Source organism: Phragmites australis, chromosome 2, assembly GCF_958298935.1.
Source record: "Phragmites australis chromosome 2, lpPhrAust1.1, whole genome shotgun sequence".
NCBI classification, from domain to species: domain Eukaryota; kingdom Viridiplantae; phylum Streptophyta; class Magnoliopsida; order Poales; family Poaceae; genus Phragmites; species Phragmites australis.
The window spans coordinates 4,659,130-4,670,140 of record NC_084922.1 but is presented as its reverse complement, the minus strand read 5'-3'; the positions used below and the strand labels follow the sequence as shown (position 1 = coordinate 4,670,140).

The following is an 11,011-nucleotide window of genomic DNA, read 5'->3' as shown; positions in this document are numbered from 1 at the left end:
GGATATGCTAGTATTAGAAAAAATGGCGTCTTTTAAGGAATATATTTAAGATTAACGCCCATCTCTATTCTCTGCTTAGTGCAAAAAAAAAAAACATCCACGTGGTCACCTTTCTCGACTAAGCAATCAAAAAAGCAAGATAAGTTGGTCTACAAGTAATAGAGAAAAGGGTTGGCTATTATTGCTTAGCACCAGTGCACCACCGGACTGGCGGACACAAGTCATAAGGGCACCGTAGTGTGTGCAAAAAGTGGGTTTTAAGAAAAAAAAAAGTCTTAAACATGATCTTATACATTAAAAAAACCTATTTTAATATCTATATTGCTATATTAGATCTCAAATAATAAAATATTATTCATATATTGATTCTCTTTCTCTCCTCCACTACATACCAACTATCGCGAACCAAAGCCCTCATTAAGACTTTTTTATTTTCAAAGATGGCATACCTTAAAGTCTAATCTGGATTTAATTTTCAAAAATCTCAAACGCAGCACAAACAGATCTTAAAACATACAGCACATGGCCTTAGACACTAGTGACGGTCCGATTGAATTTACACGTGCACGGAGGCCCGTTTCCCTGAGACAGAGACGCCCGTTCCACGTTCCGGGACCCGCCCGCCGCCGGCAAGCATTAATCCCCAAACTACCCCCGCTTACAGCATTAGACACCTGTCAGCGCTGGTGGCGCATCTCGTAATTATAGGCACATCTGAGCCCACTCTCGTCTCACAAGCACCAGTGTCCCCACCACCGCACCTCAAGAGATCCGGGTGGGCCCGACGGGCCCCAGGCTCCGTCACCGCCTCCCCCTTTCGCGCCCTTTGCTACCAGCGCTACGCTCACCACCTCACCGACCACCCAGGAGTCCCAATCCCACTGATACGCCGGGCCACCCACCCACGTGTTCGCCAGGGGGACCCACACGCCATTGCACGGCGTCGCACGCGGCTGGGAAAAGGCGGGCCACGTCATCCGGAATCCCGCCGCTAGGGGCACACGGCGAACCGCACACGCGGTTCCACTCGGGTCGCAGTGGTAGTGGCGCGCCGCGCACTCCTGTCGCTAGCGGCGGTCTCTCCACTCGCCAGCACACCCCCGCCGTTATCCCAGCGCGCGCCTCCCCTCGACCCTGCGGGAACCCTAGACGCGGCGGGGTCGCCGCTCGCCGTGAGGTGACGCGATGGGTGTCCTCGCCGCCGCTGCGTTGGCTGTGTTTGCGGCGGCGGCGCTGGTGGTCGGCGCCGGTGCGGCTGGGGACTCGCCGACCGACCTCGGCGGCGCGGCGGGGGAGATCGAAAGCGTGCCAGGTACGCCCCCACCGCCGGCTCCGGCGATCTCTGCCTGGCTTCATTGATTGATTGTCGTTTCTGAGCGATCGAGCGAGGTGGATCGGGTTGATCAGTGCCTTCAATCCGTTCGAGTTGTCAAGGAACTTGCGATGTTGGTGCTGACATCTATTTATGTTATCCTTTAAGAGTCGTTTCAGCGATTCGATGCTTTATACGTGCACTGTTTTTGCCAGCGCTGTAGAACCGCCAGTTTCAGGCGATCTCAGCTCATTCGATCGATCGGCGTTTCTACGATTGGAGAATTGAAGCCCAAGTTATTGGGGTTTGTTTCTCTTCTGCTCGATTTCTGCGTACAAGTGCTTAGCATTAGAATACTGTTCTGGTGGATTCGGTTAACGTGCTCATCGCTGTGTCGTGCGGTGCGGAGTTGCTTCATCTTTACTGATCTTGTCGGTAGATCTTCTCTGACTGCGGATTGTATCTTAGACCTGTATATACCTCAAGTATGCTAATTTTAGTTTGTTGTTTAGTGCCTCGGTTAGAACAAGTCAACACTGGCTGTTCAAATGCTGTAGTTAATAGCCATGTCGGTGCTCTCATCTGCCCCTGTCTCACGTCTCGTTCACACATTGATGCGCGAGGGCCAGGTTCACACGAAGCATTTCTTCCTAGGCAGTAGAACCGTCTTTTTTTTTTTCTGTGTCTGTAAAAGCGTCGTTCACTGGTTCTTACGGCAAAAGAATCAATCTTCGTACTTCCGCGGTATTGTGCACTTTCATGCCTTCCGTATTGTGTAAGCAAGTGGGAACTTTGATTTTAGTTCTTGATAAATCTATCAGCCATGATTGTACTTACGGGTTGCGTTGTACGATAATCTTTCCCTTGCTTTAGATGTGAAGAACTTGGGGCCATGGGCAAAGGGGCTGCTGAAAGGTATGCCCGCAGCGGCAGCGGGACCAGCAGCAATGGCTCCTGTCGCGAAGTATCCGCTGGTTCTGGCAGAGGAGAGGACGCGGCGGCCTGATGTCCTCCATCGTCTCAAAATGTATGAGGGAGGGTGGAACGTCACCAACAAGCACTATTGGGCGGTATGCGTCGTTGTTTAAACTTCAAAAAGTCTCATGCTTATAAAGCTTCAATTTGTTAGAGATCCCACTGTAGTATGCCGGTGGTACTTATGTGGTTGTTGGAAGTAGGTTAGGTTTGATTAGTACAGGCTTTATATGCACCAAAGAGGCAGTTGCATATTGTATACTGATACTTTGATGAATCTGGAAGATCAGGGGTAAAGGAGCTGGAATAGCCTGATTCTTTTCTTCCTTTAAGAGGAAACACTGCATGGGTCAAGACTATATGGGATCTCACTGTTTGGATACTTATAATGTTTAACTTGATAGGCAAAGTTTGCCCATAAGGCCATAACACATGTCCAAGAGTTCAGAATTGCGGGCCTAGTTGTCCAGAGTTCAGAAATAATTGGAGAAGTCAGTTTCAGATATTTGCAGTAGATATTGTAGGGCTGTCCTATTTTCTTGGGCTTCTTCTTGCTAAAAGAAACTAGTGCGAATCTGAAAATGACAGTGCCTTCATCATGGAATGGCATAGCATACTTCCAAGTTAAACTTGACCAAGCCTGGACTTCTGCATTTACCAAGAATAATGAAACTTGCTAGTGTTCAGTTTGTCTACTTAGGACGGGACTGCTATTTGTCAATCCATCCTTTTTCCATTTTGCTGAATACTCATATTCCATTGCTATGTTAGCTGAATCAAGTTTGTTTCAGTCTGTTTCATTCATAGGAGTTTCCGGATTTCTTCTTGCTGCCTTGTGGTTCATTTTTTTTGGGATAGCTGCGGCTGGGCGATGCTATTTTGAATCAAGAACGGCCAAAGGAAAGGCTTCTCATGCAAATGTAGTACTCCCTGTGTTGATCGTGGTCTTTGTGCTTACTTTAATGTAATGCAGTAAATCTCTTCTAATTATTCAGATCTAATACATCTTTAGTCATAGTTCTGGTATTGTATCATCACTGATTCCATTATCTTCTAATTATTCATTTGGTACCAGAGCTGGATGCATTGTCCTTTTGTATGGGCAGAGTAAATTCTGTGAAGAATCTACTCGGACCGTGGATTTTGTTGTAAACCAATCTGATTTCACTATTCAGGCGCTAAGGAATGTTACAGAATACTTGTCATTTGCAAAGACAATCACTGTGGCAGCACTCTATCTTCCATCAGATGTTCAAGGTCAAATTGACAATTTGAAGGTGGACTTAAATAAAGCAGCTGATACCATATCTCAGAAGACAACAGAAAATTACAAAAGGATAAGAAAAGTTCTTCATAACATGTACGTCTCAGAACTGCCCTTTCGCGAGATTCCTTCTAGTTTCACTGACCCTCAGAATCAGCGTTTGACAATTATGCATGTCCTATCTTTTATCAGTAGGCCGCCTTTCCTAGAAAATGACACCACTGTACTGGCAACTGGCAAGAAGCATGATCACATGCCAAAATGGCTAATTATGGCATTGCTTCTTTTAGTAATGTTTTGCCTGCACTTCCAACTTAAAAATGTTACTCCTACTTCCTTACAGGTCTGTTGTATTGGTTTGCATAGCCGTGTTGTTGCCTGTTCTTGCATTCCTTGGATATGGTATGCAGTCCTGTTAGTCAATATGCAAGTTTTTCTGTTCCTTTTCTTCTTCCTTTTCTTTTTAACATCGTGTGTGTTACCACTCTCTTCTGAACCGTTTCCCCCTCTCTTCTGCAGTGTTAGAGCTATATGGACCGAGATATACAGTTTACATGTATGACTTCTTTTCGTTTACCAAGTATTGTGTATTTCAGTGGCATGTACTGCAGCAACTTTGACACATTTCCATTTGGACTTTACAGATTTGTTACCTTATGCTGGAAAGCGGTGGCAGCTCTCTTTATTCTTCTAGGAATTTTCCTGATACTAAACAGGTATTATTTACTTGAGCTAGTGCCTTTGTTGTGATGTGAATATGTTTAGGATTGGTAAGACTAAAGTACTCAGTGTGCCATTGTTGAACCTCCTTTAGTTTTGTCAGTTATTTGTTATGCAACCATCAAAGCAAATGGAATCATCTTTGTAGAACCATGTTAAGTAATTTTGCTTGTAAGTTGATATATGCTCTGTGTTTCATAATGTTAGTAGCTAGCATCAATTGTTTTCCCTGCAAAACACATAGGCAACTCTCTGCTGTTATAAGGAGGATGCAATTTAGTATTAACAGTATTACGATATTTCTTGCAACAGTGCTGCAAAGGATACCTGCCAAGCAATGGACCAATGGGCCCAACATCCTCAAGCAGAGACAGCTCTCAGCAACATCCTTCCATGTGTGGATGAAAGCACAACCAATCGAACCTTGTACCAGAGTAAAGAAGTCGTGGTGATGCTTGTGAGGATAGTTAATAGAGCTATATCTGCTCTTTCAAATCGAAGACCACATCATAAGCATCCAGGGCAGCTCATGCCTTACTTGTGTTCTCCATATGATTCAAATTTCAATGATCGTCGGTGCAAGTCTAGGGAGGTCACATTTGAAAACGCAACAACAGTAAGTGTTGATATTCTTCTGTTACTATTTTCAGTTTTTGTCAATGCTTTTCCACTGAAGTTCTTTTTTTCATAATGTATCATTGTTGTTGATCTGGGTCGTTTGCATGTTATTTGGAATCATCTGCATTACTTGAGTGAGTTCTGGTCATTCATATAGTTTGCTTGACAATATTTTTACGTTCCAGGTTTGGCTGAATTATACATGCTTGGCTCAAGACAGCGACTTGTGCTCTGGCAACAGAAGCCTGACTTACGGGATCTACGGCCAACTTGTCCTGGCTGCAAATGTAAGCTACGCTCTGTACCATTATGCCCCCGTCCTGCTCAACCTCCAGGACTGCAAGTTCGTCCGCGCCACATTCAGCTCCATTGCTTCACAGTACTGCCCTCCTCTGGAGCGTGACCTTGGGTTAGTCTCCGCAGGCCTGGCGCTCATTGCCTCAAGCTTTGTACTCTACCTCCTCTGGATGCTCTTTGCGGACCGCCCCCAAAGGGAGGAGGTGTCCGAGCTGCCACCAGGGTCGAGGATCACACCAGTAGACAACTCTCCATGATACAAAGTGGATGAGAGTGCTTACTTCCATGGTTAACAAAAAATTTAGTACAGTTCCATGGCTACGTAAAATAATATTACTATAGCAAGTTTCAGTTATAGTTAGGAAAAGCAAGAAGACCGAAGCACCAGTGCAAATCCCCATTCTGCAGTGGAGAGTAAGGTGAATGAGTGCTTCCTTATGTTGTATGTTCACGCTATGGCCTATGAGATTGTTGTAAAAGCAATGAAATAATCGATCAGGGGGAGAAAGCCCCACCACGCCGTTAGAATTAATCTTGATTCATGTATCTGCATCTTTGTTTTCGTTTTGCATGTAGATCGATCGTTAGGCTAGGCTGTCGAAGGCAGCCGTGCGGCTGTACGTGCGATGCGTACGAAGCTACCGGTTTCAGCTAGAGAGCGTGCATGGTGAGATGCCAACGGTTGTGCGAAGCAGGCGACATCGTGTGAAGCGGTTGCAGGAGAGTTGTGAAGCCAACGAGATACACGAGCTGCCGATGTTCAGTTAGCCGGGTCAATAGATTAGTCTAGTTAGTGCATGCATGTACGTGTAGAAAGGCATGAGGAACTCCAATCCAAGTCCAAGGTCACGAAGTGATTTCGTGCTAGGGAAGCATAGGTCCTGGAAGTTGGTTGTTGCATGTCTACATGCAAGTAGTGGATGCACAGGTGGGTGGCATGAGTTTAGGATCGTGCGTTCCGTGAGCTCTGGATGTGTGGAGATTACGTATGTGCTCACTGTGTTTAAATATCTGTACTCGATCTTTTGTTCATTGCTGAATACGAGAAGTGAGGTACTAGTTGCATTGTGTCCAGCCTCTTTGCTATCTCCGGTCTCTTTAAGTGCGTGTATCCTGAGAGGCAAGAGTGTGTGCGTGTGTTTGTGATAAACATAAGGAGAGGGAGTGATTCTCCAACATTTGGTATTCAGAGCCAAGTTATGATGAAGACGATGCCGCGCGACGACGCTTCACCGAACAAAGCCATTGTGAGCAGTGGCTTGGGCAACTCGACGGCGATTGCAACGGCGGGGAGGCTCCCCTACCCGATGCTGACAAGGACGAACTACGCGGCGTGGGCGATGAGGATGAAGTACCTCCTACGAACCAACGGCGCATGGGGTGCTGTTGTTCGTGAGGAGGCGTCCGAGGCCGTCGATGAGAGCAAGGACCAGTTGGCCTTGACGATCATCTCCCAGTCGATCGACGACGAGACGCTGCTGCGAGTTGCGGAGAAGGAGACCGCCTCCGATGTGTGGGTGGCGTTGCGCTCCATGCATGTGGGCGTTGAGCGCGTCCGGGAGGCAAGGATTCAGTCATTGCGCTCGGATTTTGATAACCTTAAGATGAGTGATGCAGAGTCCGTGGATGATTTCGCGGAGAAGTTCATGGTGCTAGTTGGGCGCATCCGGGAGCTTGGAGACGCGATGGAAGAGAAGTACATCGTGAAGAAGCTGCTGCGAGCTGTCTCCAACAAATTCATCAACGTTGCTTCGTCGATGATGTTATTCAGCGACATCAACTCTATGGCAATGGAGGAGGCCATTGGGTCGTTGAAGGCACATGAAGAGCTGCTCAAGGGACGGGAGGTCCAAACGGAAGAGCAACTTCTCATGGCAAGAGGACATGACTCGTCGCGAGGACGAGGCCGTGGCCGGGGCGAAGGGCGCAAAGACAAGAGCAAGATACAATGCTATAACTGCCAAGAGTATGGACATTATGCTTGGGAATGTCCTAAGAAAGAAAAGGAGGAGAAAGCCCTGTTAGCTCAAGGCTACACAAGCGACGAACCAGCCCTTCTTTGAAGCTGTGTGAAGAATTCAGAATCAAGATTAAGGGGGAAACTGTTAGAATTAATCTTGATTCATGTATCTGCATCTTTGTTTTCGTTTTGCATGTAGATCGATCGTTAGGCTAGGCTGTCGAAGGCAGCCGTGCGGCTGTACGTGCGATGCGTACGAAGCTACCGGTTTCAGCTAGAGAGCGTGCATGGTGAGATGCCAACGGTCGTGCGAAGCAGGCGACATCGTGTGAAGCGGTTGCAGGAGAGTTGTGAAGCCAACGAGATACACGAGCTGCCGATGTTCAGTTAGCCGGGTCAATAGATTAGTCTAGTTAGTGCATGCATGTACGTGTAGAAAGGCATGAGGAACTCCAATCCAAGTCCAAGGTCACGAAGTGATTTCGTGCTAGGGAAGCATAGGTCCTGGAAGTTGGTTGTTGCATGTCTACATGCAAGTAGTGGATGCACAGGTGGGTGGCGTGAGTTTAGGATCGTGCGTTCCGTGAGCTCTGGATGTGTGGAGATTACGTATGTGCTCACTGTGTTTAAATATCTGTACTCGATCTTTTGTTCATTGCTGAATACGAGAAGTGAGGTACTAGTTGCATTGTGTCCAGCCTCTTTGCTATCTCCGGTCTCTTTAAGTGCGTGTATCCTGAGAGGCAAGAGTGTGTGCGTGTGTTTGTGATAAACATAAGGAGAGGGAGTGATTCTTCAACACACGCTGCGAATGAGAAGAGTTATGTTTCTGTAATTCTTGATGTTCATCTGGACATGTTCTATCTCATGTGGATGCCCTTTTCGTGTATAATGCTCTATCGTTGTTTCATGTTTCCTTGGTTGGAGAAACGCTCTGTGCGTTTTAAATTCTGCTGACCATGCCAGTTCAGTTCATGAGCACAGGAGGGACGTTCAGAACAACTATAGTATCCAGGTCTGGCTTTCTGGGTAGTGCATAAGTTTCTCTAACATAGAAATATTGGCTTGAAAACTTCATTGTTTCTTGTGTGGACTGTAGAGTGTGAGAGCAAATCGTTCCATCCGTTGCTACCCAATTCCCTATCCTTTCTTTGGGACACAGATGGCAAATGGAAAAGTCAATCTCCAGAAAGCATCCATCTTCAGAAAAGCAGGAGCAAGAACAAAAAAGAGAGGGAAAGAACTGATCTCTTTTATTGGCTTAAACTTCAAGTAAAACACCCTACCATTTTTACCGCACTTCTAGTGGTCACAGAACTTACTGCCGTGCATTGCAAGATTGCAAAGTTTGCAAGTGCGCATGAGTTCCTCTGTCTCTTTCAGTACTGAAGTGGGTGCATTGCATCATTGCATTAGGCATTAGCTCGGCACAGAATGTGGTAAAAGCGTCAGTATGTGTGTTGTTTGCTCACTTAGCTGGGAATTCATGATGGCATATTTATGCTTACTCTGATTTTTTTTCTGAGATGGGTATGGTCGTTATGGACAATGATCTCGTCTCTATGCCTTTTTTTTTTACAGTGGTCGACCTGTATGTATTACACAGCTAATGAAGAACTGTGTTTTCCCTGAGCTCAAGCGATCAAGCTTTGACCTGTTACGTGTGCCTCTCACCGCCATTCTACTTGTGACCAACGACCAAAAAATGGATTCAAAACTTTCTCGTTTAGCAGATGGAATGAAGATATGCCAACAGAGAGTCATCCAATCTCTAAGCTGGAGCTTCAGTGTAAATCTCCCATGTAATCAGGCATGCCGATGCTTCACAGTTTTCTTCTCTCGAGGTTACATGTCACGATATTGGACGTTGACATCACAAGAACAATACAAAATGGATTGAACAACTCACGTAATGCAGTGTTTGACCTGCCTCCATTGTGGGCCCTTCGTTGGGGATGTGATGGAGTTGATAGTCTTCAAGCCCCGATAACATACATTCAGTAGGACATGATGAAAGGAGCAGGCTGACACAGAAGTGGCAGACAGAGGTCATAGAATAGTAGTATAGCATCTGTTCAACTTTCAACTTCCAACTGGGCAACAATGCATCAGAAGTGGCAGACAGAGGTCATAGAATAGTAGTATTGCATCTGTTCAACTTTCAACTTTAAACTGGGTAACAATGCATTTGTGTTTTGATTGTTGCTTATCCATGCAAGAATGCAGTCCATTTGACAATCTGCCACGAGGATGTCTCCTTTGTCGCTGTACCACGGCAGCAGCAGGTGCAGGCCTACAGCTCCTTCCCTTGCTGAATTTTAACTATGATCTCTTGACATGATCGTAGAAGAGTTTAACTTGAGAAGTTGAGGTAGACATTGCAGTAGCTGTACTTCCAATTGCAACGAGTGAATTGTGACTAGTTCTGCCTGAGTGCCTGCAGATCATCTAGAAACTATGTCAGTACTCAGTACACAGTATACACCACCATCATGAGGCACCATTAGTTCTGTTTGGAAATCGAGGTTATGTTTGGAACATAGTAATTTCGAAGGAACACACCACATGTGCACAAATTATGATATGTTTTTACCGGTCTGAATCACCGAATGTGCACGAATGATTCCATCTCTTTTAGATCATCATTTCATCTGACGATACGCATGTATTGCAGTATCGGCGTTAACTTCTATATACCGTATGCCCCCTATTACGTAGAGAAGGTTGATACTCCACATGCAATATATCCTGCATCCTGCAGTATCGTACACAGAGAGTGCATACACATCAATGTTAGCCTATAATCCCGTTGCGATCTTTCCTAGCTTGTTTCGTTATTTCTGTTAAGAGGCATGCAGCGTGTGCATGTACACGACTTTGGCCTCGCCCTCATTTTCTGTTGGGTAGAAGTAGGCAACCAGGATTGCTTCGTGGGATGGCACGGCTCAAGCTATCATGGCGGCATTGTAGGGGAAGAGGAGTGAGTGGCTGTGGGATGGCGCAGCCGGCATACTCGGTCCAACGCCCAAATTTAGCTGGAGTTAGTTGTAATCACAGAATAGATAGAAAGGAAGAAGAACAGAAAAGAGGAAGGTTGAAAAACTGCACAAAACACTTGTCTCTCTTGCGCATTTTCTAGTCAGCTCGACCTCAGCTTCCTCATTCGGCAACAACAAGTGGCATAAGAGCCTTGATCAAGTTCTGGCGACATGGTTGACGATAGAGAGAAGTCGTAGTCCGGTAAGTCGCCGGTTGCATCCCGATCCGGCGGCTCGCGCACTCCTCCGCGCACACATCCTGTAAGTCGTGGGCGGAGCCGAACAAGGCGAGGCGGGGAGCTGCAGGTGGTGCAGCACGTGGTGAAGGAGTCCACGGGCTCCGCCTCCTACCCGATGCTCACTCGGACGAATTACACCGAGTGGGCGATCCTGATGCGCGTGAGCATGCAAGCACAGGGCATCTGGGAGCCTGTCGAGCACGGTGCCGTCACCGAGCGAGAGGACAGGAGTGCGCTGGCAGCAATCCTCCGGTCAGTGCCACCGGAGATGATGCGCGTCATCGCCGCGAAGGACAACGCCCAGGGCGCGTGGAACGCCGTGCGTACGATGCGCATGGGTGTGGAGCGCGTGCGGGAGGCTAAGGCGCAAAAGCTGTGTCGCGAATTCGAGAACCTGGCGTTCATAGATGGTGAGTCAGTCGAGGACTTCGCGCTACGTCTCTCGGGGCTCGTCACTGACCTGTAGGTGCTCGGGGTTTTAGGTGGTATGACGCGGTATGCCTCGGTATGCGCAGGTGGCGGTCTCCATCGAGACGCTCGTGGACCTGAGCACTCTCTCGATTGAGGAGCTCACGGGTCGGCTGCTCG

The 11,011-nt window shown here is 47.0% G+C and overlaps 1 protein-coding gene across 3 annotated transcripts; it reads left to right on the top strand.

The window, feature by feature from the left end:
• The first annotated feature begins 1,016 nt into the window (after window positions 1–1,016).
• Window positions 1,017–5,702, top strand: LOC133895619 (uncharacterized). Of its 3 annotated transcripts, XM_062336090.1 has the most exons (10): window positions 1,017–1,312; window positions 2,186–2,382; window positions 3,079–3,251; window positions 3,363–3,647; window positions 3,895–3,953; window positions 4,071–4,107; window positions 4,196–4,267; window positions 4,584–4,887; window positions 5,075–5,176; window positions 5,313–5,702. In XM_062336090.1, exons 1-10 carry the CDS (start codon window positions 1,186–1,188, stop codon window positions 5,427–5,429), a joined length of 1,473 nt encoding a protein of 490 aa, XP_062192074.1. In that variant the 5' UTR covers window positions 1,017–1,185; the 3' UTR covers window positions 5,430–5,702. The 3 variants fall into 3 exon arrangements, with proteins under 3 accessions (XP_062192074.1, XP_062192066.1, XP_062192057.1); XM_062336082.1 differs by having other exon boundaries at window positions 3,079–3,207; window positions 3,463–3,647; window positions 5,075–5,702; XM_062336073.1 differs by having other exon boundaries at window positions 1,018–1,312; window positions 5,075–5,702.
• The last annotated feature ends 5,309 nt before the right edge of the window (window positions 5,703–11,011 follow it).